This window comes from Streptopelia decaocto (assembly GCF_964273445.1).
Source record: "Streptopelia decaocto genome assembly, chromosome: 7".
In the NCBI taxonomy this organism is placed as follows: domain Eukaryota; kingdom Metazoa; phylum Chordata; class Aves; order Columbiformes; family Columbidae; genus Streptopelia; species Streptopelia decaocto.
Window position 1 is genome coordinate 33,930,949 of NC_138661.1, and position 25,652 is coordinate 33,956,600.

General features: G+C 34.5%; 1 protein-coding gene across 1 annotated transcript in view; it reads right to left on the bottom strand.

Annotated features, from left to right (window-relative positions):
* FMN1 (formin 1) overlaps positions 1-25,652 on the bottom strand; it is a 143,882-nt gene that overhangs the window by 94,712 nt on the left and 23,518 nt on the right. The window contains exons 3-4 of the mRNA XM_082059382.1: positions 23,930-23,991; positions 663-1,465 (exon numbers count right to left, since the gene is read on the bottom strand). Coding sequence (XP_081915508.1) covers positions 663-1,465; positions 23,930-23,991 — 865 coding nt within the window. The remainder of the gene's footprint in view (positions 1-662; positions 1,466-23,929; positions 23,992-25,652) is intronic.

The following is a 25,652-nucleotide window of genomic DNA, read 5'->3' on the forward strand; positions in this document are numbered from 1 at the left end:
TTCAGCTGCATATATATATATATATGCTTTATTTTTCCTGCTCCGACATAATTATACAGAGAGGTTGGTTTCCCATTTAACTGTTTCTAGGAATGGAATAATAGAGGATGACACAACATAGTGCTGTCAAGTGAGACTGAAGTGACTGGAAAGCAAAAAGAAACTCTAAGTGCTCATCTGATCAAATTTTAACATCCTAACGCAATTTTAATTAAGATTAAAAACCAAAACAAACAAAAAACCCCACATACACAAACCTCCAACTTTCTAATCTCTTAGCTACCTTTTTTCTTTGTAGTGCTGGGTCTAGGAACCTAGGATCCACCCTGTTACTAGAGTTTTCCATGGAGTACTTGGATTTTTGGGAAAAAAGTGACAAAATTTCTTTTTGCTATAATGCACATAATTTTCATTTATAATGCACATAGTTTTAATTTATATTTAATATTTTAAAATAGTTTCTTATGATCTATTTTAGACTTCTAGAACTGATTCAATTTTTTTCTTAAAACATGAAAATTCCATTCCTCTACACTGATTTTGTTATACATTCCTAGACAGTTAACTTTTTGCTAGTAAGTCTTAAATAGTATACATACCCTTGTATCATGGCTTATAAATACCAGCTCTAAATTCAAATAAATATAATAAATATATTTTACCTGCTGCCTTGTAATTGTATCCGTGTCCAATACAAAGGCTTCATGGGACGGCTAGGTTCAATGGCAGGTTTTCGAGGACCTTGGTTTGAAGATAAAGTGCTATTAAAAAAGAACCCAGGCCCAGGAGGTGGAGGGGGTGGAGGTAACCCAGATCCAGGCAGTGGAGGAGGAACAGGAGGTCCCAGCCCTGGAAGCGGTGGTGGTGGAGGTGGTGGTGGTGCTTGAAAATCCCTACAGCCTTCAGAAAGTGAAGATGGCAGTGGTGGACCAGATCCAAACTGAGAAGTCACTGAAGCTGGACCCATTGGCAAAGGAGGTGGTGGAGGAACTAAACCTTGTAGTGAAGAATCAGGAAGGGGAGGAGGAGGAGGTGGTGGTAGTGGTGGTGGTGGTGGTGGTGGTGGAGGAGGAGGAGGAGGCAGCATTTGTTTTGGTTGACAAGGTAAGACACTTTCTGAAGACTGTACATTGTAACTGTCCTTATTTTCACTTTGGGCAGAAATACTATGTGACAAAGAAGAAATATTGAGCTTTTTGGGTACTATTTGGTTATTTTTCACAGCTCTGTTTTCTTCTTCACTAGGCTTTATGAAAGTTTCTCTGTCAGTCTGTATACATACATTTCGGTATGTCTTTGGTGGGTTGTCATCTTCAGTAGAAACACCAATATCCTTTGCTTTTTCACTTCTTCTGTTTAATTTATTATCAAGTTCATTCTTCAGCTGTGCAATGTTTTCCTCAAGCTGAGCAGTTGATACAGCATGTTCTCCACGAATATGGAATACCCTGAGTTCAAACTGAGACTGTAGAACAACAACAAAAAAAACCCTTAGTGCAAACAAAAAAGCCCTCAGGTTTGGTTTTTTTTTTCCTAAGGTGTTTATTTTCTAGTAATTAAAAATCTTCACTTTTAGAGTATGTTACTTTAAGCAAACCATGATGACAGAAATACTTCACTTTCTCAGTTCTAGATAGCTTTATTGCAAGCTACTACATAATTGGACAATTACTCATCTTTAAAGAAATGTAAGCAGTGTCTATTTCAACTAAATATATTTTATTAGTAAATATCCAGAACAGCAATTCAGCATATTCTAAGTGGTACCTTGTCTTTAAGAAGACTTACTGGTTTTTAATTGCTGAATGCAATGATTAATTGTTCATTATGGAAAAAAAGTAACTTTTTTGAATGGCATTGTACTTAAAGACACGATTTTATTGACTATATAATTTAATAAATATGCCATATATATAGTTAATATGCTAGGAAGTAAAAAATAGATTAAACACAACAGATGTTGAAATGCCGCCCTCAAAAAATATTAAAGAAACAAATTAAAACACTTTCTCAATCTATTAATAGTGTTCTCATCAATTAAAATCACAGAGATTTAAATTTATCTTTACTATTATATTAAAACTTCATTTCTACTAGATGTATTTTAATCTGTAGTTCAAGAAAATAAATCTTAGAACCAAGAGAATCAGGATGATTTCACTGAGGTAGAAGGAAATAATCTTTCAAGAATATAAGTAAGGAAGAAAAACCCCTCACTTTCCTACCATATATCAGGAAAAGAGAAAAACATTTGACACAGAAATGTGTCCTTTAAATAATCCAATCCAATCCAATCCAATCCAATCCAATCCAATCCAATCCAATCCAATCCAATCCTGCTACTCCAGATCGTTAAGTCCCTACAAGCTATTTTCTGTTACTCCAGGATACTACCAGGCAGCTGGTGTTATCTTGTTTCTTTGCAAGGCAATGACTCCTGAAAGAGCATTTTCCATAGTTCTTTCAGTACAAAGGGAAGCCAAAATTTCAACAAAAGCAGCTAATGAGCTGCGATTTTCCCAGATTCCTGGAGGAACAGCAACTTACACTTAAGTTCTCACACAGTGCTGATTAGAAGTGGCAACATAGCACTCCCTACTTATCATTCCAACTTAAGCATCAGGTTAGAGTTAATAGTTTACAGCATTAACTAATACACATCCAAGTCATGCATGTGTAGCTCAGTACGGCAAATACAGTAGTGTAATATACTGTAATTTTATATCATGCAAAGAATCTTGAACAAATGCACAAACAATGTACGTTATTTCTTACAGAAGTATGATCATCTGGCATTCTAATCAATTTGTTAAGGTAATGTTCAAAGTAAACAATCTGAAAATACTTTCTTGCAAAGATAATCAAACAGATTTGTGTCAGGAACAACCCGTTTGCTTTTAGTTTTACAGAAAAACTAGGACTGATATGTACAACACATTGAACATATTTTGCTTGGCTTTTTTTTTCCTTCCCCACCCCCCTTTTTTTTCCTCTACTGTTGTTCTATCAAAGTTTGTTGTTGCTCAGCTTCATTATTAGTTCAGTTCAAGTACCACAAGATTTTCTACCATTTGAATTGTTCCAGAGCAATCACCTTTCTTTTTAAACTCAGCATACTGATCCATAAATGAGGTAATGAAGTAAGTTTGCCTTAGGGAATTTAGCTATTCTGTTTATCATAGTGCTTTGCCCCTATTGGACATCAAAATCTCCCTGATAGAACGATTTACTTTGAATGTTAAGGATTTTCCCAGCAGTAAATCTGAAGTCACCTCAAAAACACACTGTAAAACAAGCATGGTATTTTAAAAAAACTACTTATTACATTTAACTGGGCATGAAAGCAATTGTGTTAGCATTATATACCTTTTCAAGTACAGATCTTCAGTCTTTAATTTACAATATAAAATTGGTGGTTTAAACTCAAATTATATTTGAGGTGATATTTTTATGCTTTGTCTTGCTTTTCACTCTTTCGCATTTTCAAAATTATTTTCTGTTATTAAAAATAATAGAACTGCTAACATAAATAGGAATTAAAGCCAAAATTACTAAGCACAAAACAGAAAAGCAGGCTTAACAAAACTGGGATTTGCTTAGAATTTTTCTTCTGATGCATTTTACATCAAATTTATAGTTAGTATTTTTATTACGAAGATATGCCACTACATTTTGTTATAGCAATTGATGATGCAGTACATATCCAAGCAAATATTTTCTTTCTTACAATTCATAAAGCACAGGACAGGAACAATGGACTCTTCTTATACTTTTCGTTATTATAAACAAATCTAACCTACTGAATATAATAGAACTATTTCCATCTCACAATTTCAAGTGGGAAATAAATCAATCAAAACTACTTTCATAGTGCGTGCTGTCACCAGAATCCTGAAATATTAAAAATATAATGTAAACACAGAGACATTTTATTGAATATAAATTAGTGTTAGAAGCACTCATGTACAACCTTTCCGGTTAAAATACTGTTTTCATCTAAATGGGAACCAAAGTTTTTTACCTTAGTATACAACATGTCTACCAAAGCTTACAGTTTTATTTTCAGGTGTCTGTCAACAGTCCCTTAAAATGTTTATGATGGCTACATAATGATACATGTGGCTGCTGAACCAATTTTTAGCTAAATTCAGATCTATGGGGATTTGAATAGATACAGTTCAAATTATTCAACTGGATAGATACAGTTCAAATTATTCAGTATCTTTTTACTGAATCATGTCAGCAATTACTACTATCATGTTGGCAATGTACTGAGTTTGTTTCCATGGCACGTCGTGTATCAGACTCCTGGAGTCTTTGGGAACTGCTGTTAAGATAAACAATGACCAAAGGCTATCATCAGAGCATAATAGTTTGGTCACAGCTATTTTAAGCAGAATGAAATGGAAAAAATAATTCAGCGGGAAACAAGATGTCTCAGGGAGGGAGAAAGGTGTGGGAAGAAGGCTGGTGGGACAGAAGATACAGGAGGAAGGCTGGACTTAGAAAGCCATCCTTTGCATCATGAATGAACATGATTTATAACTGAAAAAGGCTAGAGGATTTTGAGAACCATCAGAGCAAAATGTCTGTCTAAATTTCTGTATATAATGAAAGCAAGACATTAAGAAGAACAGTTTGGGAGATGTTCATCAGCATGGTTTATACATACAGGATAACAATTTATTTCCATTGGAAAATGTATTTGCCACGCTGCTGACTTGTTTAGAAGCCTGCTGCCTGCTTCTCAACAACGTTCACATAAGAAACTGGGATTGTATATGTAGTGCAAGAAACACATTTTTCTGCTCCCTTGACCATTTAACTTTCTTGCAGCACCAATCCACTGTTTCACAGCTTATATCAAATTAAGACCTCAGGCCTTGGCAGGTAGAGGATCTCTGGTTTCTCATTGTGTCCATGACTATTGCCAGCCACTCAGTGACATTATCTAGTTTTTGTTACATTTTTCTCCCTCTCCTGTACACACACATAAAATTGACACTTACAGTTGCCTAAATTTCTGTTACAATAGAGATACATTTCTTCCAGATTACTGCTACCAATACCAGACTAGAGGCAGGTACATTTCAATAAAACCTTATTACTAGTTCCTCTTCATGTTGACAGTTTGACAGAAAATGTAAGTATATAAATAAATGTACTGTAAAAGCCTCAATATGCTGAAATCATATTTCAATCACAAATTTGAATGTACCCCCTGAGTGTCTTAAGCCTAATTCACACAACAATACGCTGCTTTCCTTGGTATGATCTTTCTTGTTCATTGTCAATATTAAATATGCAAATAATGCTATGCTAGTATGTTGAAGAACACTGATAGAAATCAGAATTCATAATAATCTTATCAGACAAGGAAGCAGTCTGTAAACACATGCTACACTTCAAAAAAGAGAGCTGCAGTGTACACAGCCACCGAAGGGACGGATCAGTAGTTGGGCAGCTCTAGGGGAAAATGATCTGTGAAGGACAGCATATCACAAATTCATCCTGAGTCAACAACTCCGTATTAGAATGTATAAATGCAAATGTCATATGCAAAAAAGTAATCCTTGTGCTCTATTCAGCTACTAAAAGCCGTATGTATGTTCAGTTTGAGGAAAATGCTGTCCCTGTGTTCACGATCACTGCTATGGAAATCTAGGGCAGCTCATTCAGTATTAATTTTCTAGGTTCAATCTACATTGCCTTTTGCCTCCACCTCACCCTTAGTGGATAACAGTCCTCTTGTCTCCTAGGTTTCTTTCTCTTTCTGTTGCTGAAAAATACTTCCACTGTACCCTTAAATTAACTTTGCAAGAGGTAACTCAGCTTGAGTGCTGTCAGCTGTCCTTTCAATCCTATGCTTTTCTGAGCTCTGAAACTAACCTTCCTGGCAGATGTACCCCTTTTTCCATTCTTCCCTAGGCTTTCTGCTTCAACCCAATATCCAGTTTGAAGAGGTTGAATAAATAAAAACAGTTCTGTCTGTCCCTTTCCCTGCTAAGTCTTATTCTGCTTCCAAATTTGCCCTTGCTTGGAACACAGGTTTCAGAGCTTCTGCACCTCTGATTCTGACTAAATAAGGTCCGTGCATATTTGCTATTCAAGCCTCACCAGTACAGCTGTACTTACAAATTAGTTTCTCTAATCTCTCAAGGTTTGCCTAATATCTGCCATTGGAATGGGCATGATCCATTTCCCTTGAGTAAAATCACCTCACTAGAGCAAATAATCGCAGCTGCCTCTCAGTTCCCTAAAACACAGACAGTTATATATAAGCTTAAAATAACTCTTCCTAAAGATATAGTGCTGTTAATGGGTAAAATATAAGCCATCCTTAAAAAAAAAAAAAAAAAAAAAATACCCCTTTAAAAAGTTACATGATATTGACATGATACATGATGATTATGCAAATATTCAAAATATTGACACACTGTAGCCTGGAAAATAAGAGTAGTTTTTGCAATGTCTTCCTGATGTCTTCCTGTCTTTTCCCCTTACACTCAGCCCTCTGTCCTGTGATTCCTGTGACTTTATTTCTGCACCTGCTAAGTGACTTGACACAACATAGAGAAAAAAGGCAATTTATATTTTCTGAAACAATGTCAACAGCTCAGCCTTGGTCCCGTAAGACTCAGGAGCATATGAAGCATATGTTCAAAGGAAGAAAAACCACCAAAATCAAATGCAATTAATCACAAAAGAAAAAGATTAAATCCTCTCATTCAGAATGTAACCTAGGGGTTGTCTAAATGTTTTTGAAATGGTAACATGGATTGACAGAAACAAATCATAATGCCAATGTGACAGCTTTTCTCCATGCTCTGATAGGTGACAGAAAGATTACAGTCTCATTTAATACAGTTAATACAGTCAATTAGAGTCTATATAGTCAATTAAATGCAATCAACTCATGTATATTTGTTGTGTTACTGTTTTATATAATGTGATTTTATGTGGACAAAAACATTCTAACCATGACTTAGAAGTGCTCTGATATGAAAAGTTTTAGAACAATTTGTATATATGAATATGAGAAAACTGTAAATCTCTACAGTAATCTACATTCAAATATCAGTTGCTGGCTTGTTATTAGTCAACACTTACTTGCAGCATGAATGTTGTAAAAAATCCTGAGAAATGTGCTAGTAAGATACATAAAAAAGTTCTCTAAAATGCTGTTTAGAGTAAGCAACATGTAGAGCTTTTGCTTTGAAACTAGCACATTAATGTTTCATTGTTAATGAAAAATATTTTTTCACTAGTGTTTACAGCGCAATTGTACTTTGAAAAGCAACTGTGTAAAAATGGCACGTCTTTAATGAACAAAGCACTTCTATGTATATCAGAGACAGACCTCTTCTTTAACTGAGAAACACACACTTTTACTAGTTTTTACTCTAATTAGCCTGCAAAAAAACAACATACTAGGGAGAAAGTGAGCTCGATTTTATTCCTTTCTCTGACTTTATACACTGATCATTACATCTAATTAGTTACTTATGCCCAGCCATGAAAATGAAATAAATAGGAACAAAGAAGACACGAAGTATATAAGGATATGTTTTCTAGAGTAGGAATGCTGGGCAGGATGGGGGGGGCGGGATGGGGGAGGGAAGAGGGATTTTAAAAAAATAAAAAAAAAAAATTTATAGACTTCACAGCTTTTTAAATTTTTTTTCTTAATGGTGTTTTTGCCATCAAAGTATTGTGCATAGAAAAGAGAGGAAAAACACATTTCTCACAGAAGACAGCCTCTGATTTTTTGTTTTTGTTCATTCTAAGTAATTTCATCTTCAGTTTTTGGAAGAGCTCACACTTTTTATTCTTGTATTGTGTTGACAAACAAAAAAAAAGTCCTTTATTGTTAAATCTCTGCCCTTGAAAAAACATACATTTGTTTTAAATTTTAACAACAATTAGAGATTTAGCAAAGGATTTCTCAATGAAAAAAAATTAAACCTATTCCAATTTACATAAAAATCAAAATTCCTCTCTAACAAGGATAATCATTTACGTATGGTATATCACCATTTTGAAGGGTAAACAGTATGGATTATTCTTGCACCTCACAGTAAGAAAATGAAGCTAAATGACTGACATTCTCAAACATTTCCAGAACCTTAAGCATTTGTATAGGCTATGTATACAGACACCAATTCTCTTTCTAATTTAAAGATATTAAATACATAGTTTTATAGAGGAAATGTAGCAAAACTAGTTGGGAGGAAAACTGACCATAGTGGGTGTACTGAACATTGTTTTTATATATATTTTTAAATATTTAGTTATTTAACAATTATTGACATTTGGATAGTTGAGAAAGAAATACAGCCTTATAGCCAGTAATTCTGGAGTACAAAATTATTGGTATAGCACATCATTAATATATACCCAGTTACACTATAAAATACATTTTTTTAATAATATCACATGCAAGATTACTTATATATAGGACTACAGATGGCTTAAAATTCACATCACATTTTAAGCACTAATTCACCTTCACTTTTGATATTTTAAATATTTACTTTGAAAATATATATCATGTTTGATGTGTTATAAAATGCAACTTCTGATTTAACAACACCTGCAATTACTTGTGATTGATTTGTGATTCTTTTAACAATTATAATTCCTACAAAGATATATTATGAAGAGGTCCTCAAGCTCAGGTTACTACACTTGAGCAAACCTATAAATAGACACCAAGCATATAGCCATTTGATTAAACATTAAAAAATTAAGATATTATTCTTCCAACAACTAAGTTACACAGTTATTCAACACCGTAAGTAAATGGCATTTTGACATGCCCAATAAAATTAAATATCCAAAAACCTAGCAGATCTTTAATAGTATAACTATTTAAAATAGAATAGTAAAAATGTCTATTTATGAAAAGGAAACCTAGGTGATCGACTTGTATATCCTGTATTAAGAATTGTAATAATTAAGTATTTGAGTATATCAGTTACAGATTTAGAATGACTCAGAATACATCCTCCATAATAACTTCCTTCCTTACTTAATATTTTATAGCCATACTTAGCAGATGGATTACTACATTTAAACGATGCATATTCATATAAGGAGTGAAGTTGTTAAAAACTCTGTTTCATTATAAAATTCATATTTCTGTGAGGTTATGGAAGTTGTTACAGAAAGCGTAACAGAAAACAGAAAGCTTGAAGCAGGCAATATGTCCAGCCTTTATGAGACTCGTATTTATACTATCTGAAAATCTAACTAATATAAAAAAGGACTGCCAGTATAACTGCACAAGTCATGTGAATTATCTACCAGAAAGAAAAAAGTAATGCCATCAACCTGGAATTTTGAATTCACTCATGAATGTCTCCTTCCCATGACACCAATCCAGAGGGATACAAATGAAAATAAAACATTGTATTTCTAAACTGTTATAAAGGGAAGGAGATGGTAATAAAGTTTTATTACCTCTTCCCTGTCTCGCCTTTTTGATTATTCTGAAATAACTGGTATGATACACTTCCTTTCATCTTTTTCCTTGTCCTGTCTGAAAGAAACACCATCTAACCAAGATCATCTTCAAAAAAACAAACAGGTAAATGAACAACTGAATGAATGTATGAGAAAGTACTAAGTTCAATAAAAGCAACTGTTTAAAGATAACCTAGGCAAAAATGATTTTTGAGAAATGAACTATGTTTCATACTCTGGTGTTATTTCTGTTATTTCCTTATTCTTTGTTAGAAAAACTTCAAAACCAGCAAACAGCATTTCTCAGAATACAGAAAACCCATGAGAAACTGAAGGTATTAACATAATAATAACTCATCTGCACTGCAAAAACATTCAAATCAAATGTGGCATTTTTATAGTGAGTATTTAAATTAACATATTCTTACATTTTCTTGCATGCTTATATGTTTCTAATATTCTTCCAATTCATTGTTCCAGTTTCAGTCAAAACTATTCTTCATGTAGCCAGTAACATGCTCTTCATGCCACTTCAGAATTAGTTTGCAGTTATAACACATTTTGAATACTTCTTTTCTACAGACTCAGTTCTGCATACAAAATTAAGAAACATATATTAACATCTTCAGCTACTCTTCACTCTCCTCCCTCTTTAGAGTTGACAGTTGTATTTCCCTTTTGCTTTGCTTCTTGATTTCATTTTCTACCGATCCCCAGTGCTTGTTTTCTCTTCTTCTTTCCTATTTCATCTTCTATGCACATTCAACCCTATACTACACAGGAAATGTGTCACTGTAATTACTATATTAATTTATAGGCTTGTTATCATCCTTCCCTTTAATTTTATTACTATAAAATTATTCTCCTAAATTAAATCCCATTTTTTAGCAATTTGATTATTTGATGTTTTCTGTCTTGTCCTCCTCCTCACCATTTTCCAGGACCCAGATTCAATAACAGCCAAACTACCATCCTTCCAATTGCAAAACCTGTCTGCTTGTCGCCCAACAAGGAGTGCCTGGCAATAGATTTGCAAGTGTTTGGCCAGTGCATTTACACCTATTGAGTCTAGTGGATCTATAAAGACAATAAATAAGAAATGGCTGGGTTTTGTCTGTTTTCTTTTTTGTTTTTGTTTGTTTGTTTGTTTGTTTTGTTGGGGTTTTTGTTTGGTTTTGTTTGTGCTTTTGTTTGGTTTCGTTTTTTTGTTTTGTTTTAAAATATATGTAACATAAGGGTTTTGTTGGTTTGTTGTGGTGTTTGGTTTCGCGTTGTTTTGTTTTTAAATCAGCTCATTCTTTCACACTCATGCTAAGCTTTCAGTGACCATGCAAGTACAAAGGTAACAAACATACCCCCATTTTTGTCACTGCAGATCTATGATACAAGGACTCCGCAGCTGTTTTCTGATCAGGACCATGTATTTCAAAGGACTATTCTGTACAAGATACAAATCACCCCTTGCATGCTAGACTGCACATAGTGCTGTATTCTTCTAAGCTTCTGCATTTCCTCTTCCAGCTGTTTGTGGACCCTTGATTCTCTCTTAATGTTCTGTCCTCTTTTCCATGCTCCTGACAGGGTGATTTCCTGGTTGCCTCAACATTTGCTTTCCTTATCCTGATGCCTTGTGACTGCTCTGTAAATCTTTCTGTATAATTACATTTATCTAGCTTTGGTTTGCTGCACATATGCATGTCCTCCCCTCAGTCCCTGTTAACAACTACCACCCAACCATCTTATATTACACAAATTAACTCACTTGGAGAACTTTGTTATGCAATAAATAGCTCACAATGGCTCATCTCTAGTGCTTGCTTATCTACAGCTGTCCTATTTACATGTAACTTTACTCAGATGAAGCCTCTTGTTAAAAGTAAACCCCTTCCCCTCTCTTTAACTTCTAATCAAACACCCAGATCGAACCCTTGATGTATCCTTGTAATTTCTTGGTAATCTATCAAAATCTTGCAAACATTATGAATTCCAATATATGGAAAAATATCTCTAATAATGTTCATTGTACTCCACAGCATACAGCATTTATGGATCTGATTACATCAATCTTAGTGCCTGGTAAGTGACGTGGCATCTCTGTGCCCACAGAGAAATCTCATTGGAATTTAAATCCTTTTTGAATCTGATGTATACATCAAGCAGAAAATTATTAATGCCTTGGATTCACTAACTTCTTCCTACAGGCACATTTGCTAAGCAATGTCATCCTTTGCAATAAATGATAGCACCTCTAAAAACCTAGGCTAAATACTACTTAATAAAGCCAACAGTTAACAATATGTGCTTAAAGGGCTAAATTTCAGGTTATTAATAATAATAAAAAAAATATATAAACAGTGCATAGTTCAGCATTTTACAGAGATTTTATATGTTTGGTAGGTAACTTATAAAATTCTCACTAATACTAAAGTTTCTGTTAATTGGACTGAAAGATTTTAAGAGTAATAAAAGCATAAAAATATTCAACTGACAAAAAATTATATAAGCCTGCATGTATCTCCGGTAGCAGTGAGAAGGGAATACACCCCCTACCAGAATTTTGCAAGTAAGTAGGGTCCAGCAGCTACAAGAGACCATGTAACATCCAATGCATGTCATGCCATGCAGAAAGGGAGCAATCCTTGCAGAAAGTGACCACATATTGAGCCTTCCTAAATATAAGCTAGCTTACACTAGGAAAAAGAAACCAATAAATCTGACACAGTTTGTAAAAAGAGGGTAGCCAGCTAAATTGAGACATACCTGTAAATTTCAAGGAAAACAGATACTTTCATGGACAATTTCATTGATAAAATCTCTATGTATTGTTAAACTGTGTTCAGCATTTAAATTCTGCAGACTGGAATGAGGCAATTCAGCATGCAACACATCAATAAATGTAAATGATATATTGCATACAACTTATCTGAGGCCAAGCTAATTAAAGAATGAAACCACACCATATGTTAAAAATTAATTTCAAGCTTTTGTTGAACTAGGACTATGAACAATTGACATGCAGTATCCAAACATAATAACAACAGCCTTTCCTATCACAAACGGTGTTACTTCCCTATTCTGTTTCTCAATTAGAGCTGCTACCTTAGTCTTAGGACAGCCTAGGCTATAATTTCTGTATAGATACAACAAAACTAACACCTATACTTCGTGGTAGTGTTCAAAAGATTATACACAAGAAGAAAAAAAAAAAGTAAATTATTGCTATTTGAATATTTTAAAATACAATATATAAAAATATAGACCGGTATTTAAAATTCTATTTAAATTAATCACTTGTTTTGATGACAATTTACTTAAAAGAACTTACAGTATTTCTCGTTTTCTAGGGAAATTATATGAATCATTACTTTTACTGATATATATAATGATTCAGCATGTAAAATGTGAAAACTATGCAAAAAATGGCTGAAAACAAGTTGAAGATGAAGTTTCAGTGACAAAAACTACAGAGGCAGTATGGATCCAATAAGAAAACTGATTGTAGTAGAGAGCAAGTTGTCTCTGATCTTGGGAGAATGTTTTTGGACACCTAACAGCTTTTTTATTACTGTGGCTGATTAAAATGAAAAGCCTTACTACTAAAATGTTCTTTTTGATGAGTTTTTTTTGCCATGAACTATAGACCTTGCAGTCCACTGGGATACAAATCCTTTGATCCTGTGCAGTCACATAAATTCAAAGTCGTAAAACAACATTGAATTTGATTTTATTAGTGTGGCTGATGTTGCCAGAATTGTAATGCAACCTTGTTTTTCTTCTCTTTTCTTCCTTTTCTTTTTGGGAGGGGGTGGAGAGGAAAGGAGAGTTTACTGTCAACATTGCTTCACAATATAAAGAACTAATTTCTTTGGCAACCAGTCTCCAGATTAAGCCATTACAACAAAGCTTCGTAACAACATAGGAAAGTAACGATATATATCACATTCTCCTAAATTGCAACCAATGACTTGGTTGAGCAAAAGTCAAAGCAAAAAGTAGTGTAAGAACAGCACACGGAAAACAGTAAGCAAAGTTATATATCTGTAGAATGATAATGGGGAACGAGGAATACTACATTTCAGCAGGAATGTTTTGTCTAAAAAGTCTAAGAATACCTACACTGAGGAGATGACTAGCCTTGCCACAAATACGTGGAGCTGACATGTGCAGTGAAAACAGCTAGAAGATTTTGAGGTGTAGCAAGCTGTTCACTTCCTAGCTATGGAGGGAAATTAATTTTCAGGGGTCTTTTTGACAATGGTTATGAAAATAACAGGAGAGGTTCAGTTTTACTCTAAGGAACATAGTCATCTAAAAGAGTAATTGATTCCTCACATGTTACAGAGAGGGACCTCAACACGACAAAAGAAATGGATTGTTTGGTGAAACAGTCCTTCCTCTGACATAAAATATGTTAAACTACAAAAAATACTACTCCTTTTTCTATAGCAAAGGAAATGAAGGCAGAGGCTAATTTCACATCAGCTTCACATTCAGAAAACAACAGTTTTCATTAAGTTACACACTTTCTATGGAAGAACAACAAAAAAAATCTATTCCTTTCTTCACAACTTCATTATATATATATATATTTTTTTTTCATATTGACAATATAATACTTGGCTCAGTTAAAGAGAAAATTCAAACTGCAGATACCATGTCAAGGCAAAGCATATAAGGAGATCTTACACACACAAGGTTATCTTTCATGATTTCTATCTTAATTTAACTAAGAAGCTTCCAATTCTGGAAACAAACTTTAGTGTTAAAAACAGAAGGCAGTCTTTAAATATTCACCAATCAGGTAATATTTAGAAGAAAACCCAATACTGTGTTTATAACTAGCGCTAGCCTTCTTTTTAACACTGTAGATTTGTTTATGCTCCACGTTGCAGATAAAGATACTAGTATCTCAGATATAGCTCATGAACTTCCAAGATTCCATCTGGATAAACAGAAGTATAACATCAATTATGGAAATGACTCTCTAATTGTGTAAAAGACATGCCTACTTTAAACTAATGTATACTACATGCTAATCATGCATCATCACATTATTCTAGATGCTCCTATTGTGGAAACCAAAAATATTGCACATATAAAAATGTGTTAAAAACCCTAACTTGGTCAATTACTCCAAAGGGAAAAGTGTGGCTGCCAGAGTAACCTTAATTTTCTCTGTCTCCATCAATGTTTCCATGTAGAACAGCTACACAGAAACTTCATCTTCAACAGAACTGGTATCTCATTCAGACAACGTGATGGGAGTTATTCCAGACAAAAATCCAAAACTGTATTATGAAAAAGCTGCAAGCTTTTAAGACTTCTGCATTATGTGTGCTGAGTTGAAAGGTATATAATGAACAAAGCATGGAACCTCAGTAAGAGACATATAACAGTAAAGGCATGATAATGCTGATCTGGAAAAGCAGATTCTATACTTGCTTAAGTTGTAAAGTTCCTACAATATGAGTCACAAGTCATTTTAGTCAGTGTTTCTCGAGTGGTAACCAATGATACACTTCTTTTCTAAGCAGCTATCTTGAGATCCTGGGATCCAATCTATAGTTGCAAGGTAAGTTGAAATAAACTATGATGCGAATGTATATGTAAACACAAGCATGCCAATGAATTTGTTATACCTTAGGTCTTTGGTATACCTTAGGTGCATATAATGTGAATTATAATACGTGCCATATCTGACCATATATGATAAAATCCAGTTTATACATATGAAACATCCTAACAAATTAAAACTTGGGACACTGGAAAATCCATAATGAAAACATCTATATTCAGATCACATTTTGATTAATAAACAAGGGAGGTTATTACTCAGTGACCAACAAAGATAAAATAAAATACTGATAGACTATCTTAATTCTATGATACATATTCTGGGGGAAATTGTCCATTCCTAAGTAGAATGTTTATTGTGATGCCCAGATCCAAGTCTCTGCAATCTATCTCCTACAGTTTTGTCTTAACATCCAGATTACTTTCCCCTTCCAGCTAGCCAGTCTCATCCTAGTATCTCTACTCACCATTTTCTACCTAAAGCTCCACCTCTCATATCTCCATACATCTTTCCATCTCTTGTGGCCTGCTTCAGATTCCAGTGGCTTTTCTTTGACATTGCCTTATAATCCAACAGGGGTCAGGAGACAGGCTCCTAGCTTTTAGTTTCAAAGCATCCTTGGAAGGGTGATCCCCACCTAAGCAAGAGTAACTTGTGTCACCCATTAATCAGTGGAATTTAGTTTTGCCCCAGAGTTATTTTTATAACAACTTTGGTGGCTTCAGTATCTTTGGAGGCTTTGTGGAAATGGCACATTAAAAATTTGGTCAGCACCATAAGGTGCAAAAGGTACAATGAGCACTGGATTTACAAAGCCAGAAGATGTTAAAATCTGAAGTCTTTACTTAATATGAGAAGGAATAGATTTGTTTCAAGATATTTAACTTCCAATTTCAGATAGATTTTCCCTCTACCAGCAAAAACTTCACCCTTGCCAAATTTGTCCCTGTTCTAAAAATAGGAATATTAAAGCAAGAATTTTTAAACTACACAAAATTATGTATTTCATTCAGAGAAACGGCTTACAATTATTAGATTCAAACAAACATCTGCTGTCATAAATTTCAAAAAGCAGATTATTTTGGCAAGAAAGCATGTGGTACATGTTTTTAAAATCAAACTGATAAGATAACAGTGATACTAGTTAATTTTTAGTGTCTTTTATACTCCCATGATGACATTTCACTCCTTTTCTCTTGTAGACAATTGTTTCCTGTGTTACAGAGGTCTTCCAAATCTGTCAGAATAAAATGTCATCATGTTCACAGTATGTGTTCTACTTTATTCTCCTGAGTGCATAGCATATTTACTCAAGGTGACGGGATAAATTAACTTTCACAAACTATGATAAATGCAGGGATTTATAATTAATTTTTTCAGAAGAGTTTCTTTTTAGCCCTAATTAAGCAAAGTGTTTTGTAATGTGTCTAAATTTGAACAGGAGCTCAGTCTCGCTGACGTTTTATCACTATAAATTGTCTTGTTGATCTGTACACACATTTCAGCTATATATTAATAATACCATGTCCACATACTGTAACAGAGTTAAAGAGATATTCACTGTATACAATACATATAATATGATCTGTGGTAACTTCTCAAATAAACAAGAGAATCCTTGGATCAACATGTGGAATTAACAGCATTCTGCAGCTGAAATGAAGTCTAAACAATCCAAGTTCTTACAGTGAATTTGTATTGATGAAAATAATACAGCAAGTAGCAGTGAAAAAAGAAAGAGGAAGAGGGGAAAACAAAAGACCACCAAACCCGTCAAACAACAACACAATGAAAGAAAAGAGCCTTCCTGGATATTCAAGCTATCTGATAGAAAATAATCACAATCTAAATGCATGATTAAAGGAAAGTAAGGATGAAAGGCACCCCTTGCATCAAAAATATGGAAAAGAGAAGTCAGTGGAAGAGGAGAAGAGGGTGAGAATTTTGCTTAATGGAAGTATCAGAGCACAGCAGAGATACTTAAAACTTCATCAAGAATTTGAGTACAGAGTATAACACAAATATAGGCATTATAATGTGCAAGTTTTTAAAATGCAATTAGCACTGAACTGGGAAATCATTCCCTAGTCTGCTACTCCACCTTCTCTAGCACTGGCCATGCAGATTTTTCATTACAGCGTAATTTTTCTCCTGCTGGGATTTTTCTCCTGCTGGGAGCCCTAGGAGTACTGAAATTGACATTTTAATATAATTTCAGAGGATTTCAGTCTCTTCTTTCTCATATTTTTTAAGCTTTTCTCAGCCTTTATATTTTCACTGTCTTGCACTGCAGAGAGGTTCTGCACTGAACAGGGGGACCTCCTTCAGGAGGACCAAGTCGCTAAGAAGATTCATAAGACACACAGTAAACACGCACTGGTAAGCCATACATTTAACAGCTAACCACAAAAGTCTGAAACATTTCAAGTTAGGCAAGAGTAGTATCAATAATTAACCACAAGCTGTGAGACCTTCATCAGTAACAACACATGGAAATGCTGAAAAGCTCCAACAGCTCATTAGGAAAGACTGACTAATAAACCCTTGTGACCTTGGCTGCTCCTTTGAGCTGCAACCCCACTCCACCAGCCAGAAGCATACACGATACATATTCTCCTCTATTTGTGCATGCTGGGACATGAAAATCCGGTAGAAGAACACACAAAGCAGATAGCAACCTTATGGATGCATTTCATCTTGTAAAGATACAAGAATAACAATCTCAGTATTCCAAAGCAAAATATTATTACCAAAAGTCAGCATATTATCCACTTCTTAAATGTTGTTTTGTTAAATACTGTAGCATACCAAATCTTTCAACACTCTTCGTCATTGGCCCCCATATTTTAACAATAGATTTCAAAACATAGTGGCTTCTGACAGATCGTGAAACCCCTGTCCTATACAATGTATGCACATAGAAAACCAAGAGGAGAAGAAAAATTCTTTTTTTTCCAGAAAGGAATCATAAAGATTTCTACTAAGAGCATCCATGTCAGATAATTTTCAATCGAATCCACTTTGTTGTAACAGACTATATCTACAACAGAGAAGATTAAGACAAATTCAGATATTGTTAAATGTTTGATTTCGTGTTAAAGTATTTAATTTCTGATGTCCTTTCTGAAGGTGAAATGAAATTTCATGTTTATGTACAAGTAAAAGACATTTTAAATTGTCAAAATAAAAGTGAAATCACCCACTTATATAAGAGGTTTTTTGATAAGCATTGTGGCATACAACAGCTTTCAACACTGTTCACCACTACCACCCACAGTCAAATTACAAATGTCAAAATGTAGCAAAGAGAAGCAACACCTTTTGTTACACTCATAATGAAGGAGCAATGGAAGCATTCACAAATGGAAGCACGCTGACCTGAGGCAAAACAAATGGGAAAGTGGAAAGACAAAGGGGCAGGGAGAGACTTGTGAAGCATGAGATAGCTTAAAACAGATTTGAAAAGAATGAACAGGTTGTCACACAGGTAAAGCTTTATTTCTTCTCTCAATAACTGAGAAAATGCTTTGAAGTCTTTGTGGTCTCAGTACAAAATAAAAACGAATCATTCTGCATTATCGGACATTTCTGACTGGTACTATGACTTTTTCATTCACATTCTTTTTTCTTCCACAACTTTCAACCTTTTTCTATGGCACTTTGAGGCATTGGTCATTAATCTCAATTTATGATACAAAATTGTTTTCAAAGTTAAGCAAGTTCACTTCTACATTTTAGCTCTTGAAGCCTTTGCAAAAAATGCAAACATTACTAAGGAGACCACAAAGGCCACTATGAACACCCCATGATACATTATTCTCTAAATGAGGCCAGTCTGTTCTTTCATAATGTCATGAGCAGTCATACACCAACTGTAATTACTGTTAACTATTCTTAAGTTTCAATAATATGTTCATAACTATGTTAGATGCAGCTGTAGGTATTTCCTTCTAAAATTTGCAATAAGATATTTCAGTCATGTAGAAATATTACTATATAACATATGTTATGTATAATATATGTTAGATATAATACATAATATGTATAATTTACAAGCAATCTCTAGTTTATATTCTATTATTATCAAATATTTGTTATTATCATTTATAGAGTATATTATATAATGTGCATCATATAATATATAGTAATATTATTATAAAAACCTGTGATTAATGGCTAAAGACACTATTATTCTCAGTTTGGGAACATGTAAAAGATGCAGTGAGTTGGTGGAAGCCTAATAACTTGTATTAGAGAGAAAGATCCATCCTATCCCATGTTATAGGACACTTTAGGACTTTAATTCCATCTATTCCATCCCAAAAGCAGTATCAAACTTCCATGTAACTGAAGGTGAAGGTTGGTACCATTGTGCTAACGGGAAGAAGGAGAAAATAGGGGAAAAGCTTAACTTTCAAACTCATTTTATCAAATGAACTTACAGAAAAAAATACGCTACATCCTTGTGCAGCTATGTTAACTATTAAATACTGCAATCAGAATATTGCCTTAAAGTCAGTTTCTTCCTTTCAGAAGTCAGTAGTCCATTTACAATATTTTGATTTAATGTTAAGATGCTGCCATCTACTTAGTTGGTTATTAGATACTCTAGACTTGGTCCTGTAGGGAAAAATACTATCAAGGTGATGACAACTACTACTTATCTATCAAGCAACTTTGATTCTAGTTCCATGATGTGCAAGCTAATTTCTGACCTAAAACTAAGACTGTGACAGATCCACCACACCTACTCTCACCATTTAGAAGGACGTAGGGAATTCGCACACATCCAGAGAAGCTGTGATGTGCTTTGGAAACTTCTTCTGAAAGACCGAGCTGACATCTAGTGGCAGAAGCAGGGAAAGTAAAAAATTCAACAAATAGCTTAATGTCTTAAAAATACATAATTCATTTTTTTTGCAAATAACAGGTGAAAAATTCAAGAAACGTTTTGAACACTGCAACTAGTAAACGTAGTTAAAGGTAACTGGGTAAAAAGAAAGTATTTGTCTCTACTGTATTACCCTTTCTAAAGATCATCTTCATGTAAATGATTCAGTTGAATTCTGTACACTAATGAACCCATTAAGAGATATTATTATTATTATTGGAACATCTTTCTTTTGAGGAAAGACAGACAGCTGGGTCTGTTCAGCCTGGAGAAGAGAAGGCTGAGAGGGGATCTCATCAATGTTTATAAATATCTCAAGGGTGCGTGTCAAGAGAATGGGACCAGACTCCTTTCAGTGGTGCCAACCAATAGGATAAGGGACAACAGGCACAGGCTGAAGTATAAGGGGTTCCATCTGAACATGAGGAGAAACTTCTTTACTTTGAGGGTGCCAGAACACTGGAACAGGCTGCCCAGAGACGTTGTGGAGTCTCCTTTCCTGGAGACATTCAAAACTCACCTGAACACATTCCTGTGCGATCTACTGTAGGTGAACCTGCTTTAGCAGGTGGGTTGGACTAGATGATCTCCAGAGGTCCCTTCCAACCCCAACCATTCTGTGATTCTGTGATTCACTGTAACTTCAGCTGTCTACAGTATCAGCACCCACCCATGGGTAAAGCTCTGTTTGGATATTCCATAAGAAGTTTATAGGAAATGAACATTGCAAAAATAAATCTTAAAGAATAAAAATCCACTAGGATTTTCATTCACAATGAAAAAAAAAAAACTTCAAAAATAAACAGTACAGCAGTGTAGGACACTTTCTATTGCTAAAGAGTAAACAGATCTCTCACAAGCCACTATATACAGGTTTCAAAGGACAGATTCTGGATAACTTTGCTTGCTTTCACCTTCAGAGGACAGTTTAATAATTTCTGGGAACTTTCCCCTACATGTATCTTCCAGGGCTCCTTAAAATTTTTCTAGGCATTTCAGGAATAACAAAGACTAAAGGTCTCACTCCTCATCTTTTACAGAGATGATGACCAACCTTTTTCTTAAATACAAGATATGGGATTTGGATCAGTTTGCAAAAGAGCTGGTTCAGATAAATGTCTGTCTGTAGGTTCCTTCAGTGCACAGTACAAAACCACATTTAACCCAAGTATTTCCAATAGCTGGATATCTATCACCACATTTTTCTGTTATACCCTCAAAGAATAAAATGCAACAAGTTATTACATTAAATCACAAAATGATTTTGCTTCCCTACACATTCCCGTATGGAATTTTATAATGTAAAGTTCAATATGTACAGCAGTATGTAGTAATTCATATTTTTTTGTCTTAAAATACATCTTTACCTTCCTTCAAATAATGAAAAGCCAGAGGAAAGAGAGTATACAGACAATGTCTGGTTTTCTCTAATGCATTCCATTTTTACCAGTGTAAATGCTAATAACATAAAGAATTAAAAACAATTATGTCCCTTTGCTGTTATATTTAAATATTACAGACTGAAGCAATTTCAAGGAAAAGTAATAATTTTTAAATGAATCATGAAACCCAGGAAAAATTATTTGAAATTAGAGACAAAATAATAAAGGTTAACAACATAGATGCAAAGAAAAAAAAAATTGTTCTTTAAAATGTTGGAACATCAGGGACACAGGAGAAAGAACCTCTTAAAGCAGATGGACTATAAAAAGGGGGAAAAAAATTACACCCTTTCATTTAGTAAACTACTAAAATTTAGAAGCAGAACTAACAATTTATGATTTATTAAAACAGCAGGACTGTGTAGCAGCATCTGACTCTCCGATTTTCATCCAGTATAAAAAAATAACACTACTCAGATGGCATAGCATTCCAAAGTCATGAAAGCATGTGATATTATAATTTATTCATCAGTACTATATACCAAAACCTATGTGCAGACTCTGTTTCAGGAAACTCTTGAAACACTAATAGCTGGAAATGGCATACTAGGGCAACATTTCTCAGTAATTTAATCACTATGCATCTTTTATGAACTTGATGCCTTACACCAGTCTGGGCTGAGGCAAAAAAATCAAGCAGCACACTGTTAAGGAAGGGGCATGGAGGCAATGGTAGTAGAAGCAAAATGCAAGAGACAATGAAGACACTTAGACTTGCCAAAAAACCCAAATCATACAGGACCTCCATCATACAGGAAGAAAGCATTTCTCATATGTGTTTTCTAAGCACCCACTACTGGTCACTGCTGGAGACAGGATACTTGCTTCAGCTGCGCTTTGGTATAGGAAGTTTTTACATTCATCAATATTGTAAAATATCTCAGGAATCATCAGTCTTACAAACTTGCAAACAGAACTCTGTGCAAGGTCTCCAGGAACTTATGAGTAACTCCAAAACCGAACTCCAAAACTCTTGTTTGAATTATGTCTTGCATACAATAATCTAAATATTATTTTTCTGAAACAATTATTTTTTTTTGAGCATCATGAGGTTAGACCTTTCACTTCAGTGCCATTACCTAAAAGGCCTACAAATCATATCACCTTTTCTGGTTTGCCTTTGGAACTACAGCGTGTGAGATAAAACATGTCACCAAATACATGCAATGTAAGAAAACGTGATCTGTAGGACATTGTTGCTAAGAATGCGTAAGTCTTCTACTAATCACAGACAGCAAATATTTGCATTTTAGCTCACTTCTAATTATAACTACATACATATATAAAAAGGTGAGATTTTATGGTGCTGAAAGTTACGTCACAATTTCATTTTTCTGGAAACAACCCACTCACAATTTCCTTACTACTAAACAAGATAACAAATAAACACAATCATTAAGACATGATGATATTTGAGGAAAAGCCAAATAATCCAGACAAAAATTAATAAACTGATTTAAAAGAGAATGTTTATGTCATTCAAAGTTATGAGCAGCAAATAAATTAATCTACTTCTGCTCCAGTGTCTTTCAAATGTACTCGTGTGGGAAACAACATATGCAAGACAAACATTAACATTCTTTCAATGAAAGATGAAATTGGAGAGATGTGTCGTTTTTCATTATGCTTGTCAGTACCTGTCCCCTCTGCCTCTAGTGTTTCCAGGGTTGCTGGAGATGCACAAACACATTTTTCTCTCTCACTGAGACTACGTATTCTCTGAAATGCCCTCTCAAAATGAACAAATCCTCCTCAAATGCACCTGCTGTTCTTGTGTGAGAGAGTTATGTTATTCTTTATAAAAGTTAATAAAATTAATAGCATTTATTGTATATTACTGTTGTATTTACTTTAGTGCTAGCTTGCATTTCCCTGTGCTGAATTTTAAGAGATGCTGCACAGACCAGAGACTCTTTGCCTGTCCTGTCCACTCCACAAGCCGCTATCATCATTCCAGCCCTCTCTACTCAAAGACCTCACTGAGCTTTCCACACTTCATAGGTTTTACATTAATTGTTGCCTCAGCCTTTGTGCAGACACAAAGACATAGATACTCTGTGTCATACAAATACTGTACTTGTACTAGTCTGATGATTGCTATATGTGATCTGCCTAATGACACGGCCAACGTTATCAATATCCTGGATTATCAGGCTCCCGGTGTTAGGAAATTTGTGGTTTTCCCATTCTCTTCACCTTAATGAAGACAAAGAATATATAGAATGCAGAACGTTTTGTACTTGATTACTTGTAAAATAAGGATTTAGCATATGGACCTGTATTCGAACAATGCAGCTATGCTTAAGAATATATTGCAATTGGAGAGAAAAGAAAGATGCTGTTCATTTTTCTTTAAACTAGGACTGCTCAACAAATTCACTGCAAGTTATACTGCCATTTGAGTTCCTGCTTTTAAGATAAAACCACTTCCTTGTTATATTTCACTTTGCTTGGCAGATTCAATTCTTAACATTTGATGGAAATATATGTTTGTCCTACTTAAATCTGTAAAATGCACTAGAGTCAGGGAAAGAAAAAATCATTACAAAAGTATACCTTTAATGTTTCAATTTCTTCTTTGTGTTCTCTCTTCAAATGCAAAATTGCAGCTTGGTACTCTGTAAAAGTAAAAAAAGTACACTCTATTAGAGTTAGAAAACAATTTGCCATCTTCAGCATAGTATATTTCATACACCACCACTGGCTTCAGAATGCAAATGTAGGCTCTCCAACAGAAGACCTTTCACAAAGCTCATGGAAAAGGAAATCTGAATATAGTAATTAGCACTCTTTTCTAAGATCACATGACCAGATTTTACATGGTGCTTCTGAAACTAGAGGATAAAGCAAAGAGGTCTTCAATGATGAGAGGGGAAAATGGGTGGGAAGGTACATCCGACTGAAATAGCAAGAGGTAACTTAAGTTTTGCTTAGCTTTGCAGATAAATGTGAAGCTGATAGGATATTACGACACATGCTTCCATACCAATATCTGAATTCTAACTAATGAATTGTAAACATACAATCACTATACACAGGCAAATTGGATGAAAGAACAATCACAAATACAAATGAAGACCTGGAAAATTACACAACAGCAAGAGATACAAAGAATTCTTTGTCTTAATTATATCAGATGAAGATTAATTACAAGGCTTAAGTACCTTCACAGGGTAATAATTAGCTCTTTCATTTAGTAGGAATATAACAAAATACAAAGGTATAACAAAAATTGAAAGCGTGAAACTTAAAGCCAGAGAAAATTGAATCACCAGTGCAAAAACTAGGAAGCTGGGCATTGATTACACAAGTGTAGTGATGGCTGTAATGTTAAGGTATAAATTTACCAAATGGACCTCTAGAACCTGGTACTCATACTATGGTTTTTCTCAGTCCATACCACGGCTACAGCTGGCCAGATGAAGAAAGAGAAGACCTTTCATTACAGCTGTGTAATGATTTAAGAGAAGCCTGTCTTCTATAAGACATTGGCCCAGAAGCTACAGCCCTCCTAAACAAACAACTGCAGTTCATTCTCAGAGCATCAAAGCCCCACTTCTATCTGCTTCCAAATCAAAATGCATCCAAAAGTGTATTTCTAGTTCCCTGGCTTGGCTTCTGCTTCCTTGACTGAAAAAGGAATCTAATCCTAATTTAAGCAAGGATTGAAAACAGTCCAACAACTTTACATTTTGCTGCCAATGTTATCTAATACTAAAGGGGTTTGTATCGTCCCTGGAACAGTAGAACAAATAAAATAGCATTAGAACATCAAAGCATGCAACAAAGCACTAGATCAGTAAAATATTCCAGTGCTTAGGTGCTTTTATTATTATTATTATTATTATTATTATTATTATTACTATTATTTTCATTATTTTCATTATATTAATTATTTTTTCCTTTTTCTCTTGAAAGTATGTGGATGAAAGAGAAAAGGAAAGGTAACCTGGTCATTTCCCTGAAATCTGTATGATGTACAAGCTTTCAATGCAAAGCTATACTTTTCAAACACAGGTGAGGCTATATGCAAGCAGCTGAATTGATAAACAAAATCAAAAGAAAAAGTAAAAACTTGGGTGATTCCAACTAGTAAGAGTATCTAGCTAAAATCCTCCTTCCTCTCTAATGGCCTCTACTTCGAGCTTTCCAGCATAGGAAATTTGCCTGACTGCTCTGCTGGAGTCACAACCAGTTAGGTCGATGGACTTATAGATCTTCTGTTGTTAATCCCTTTGACTGGTTGGTATTCCCTCTGGACACAGACTCTGCTTATCCA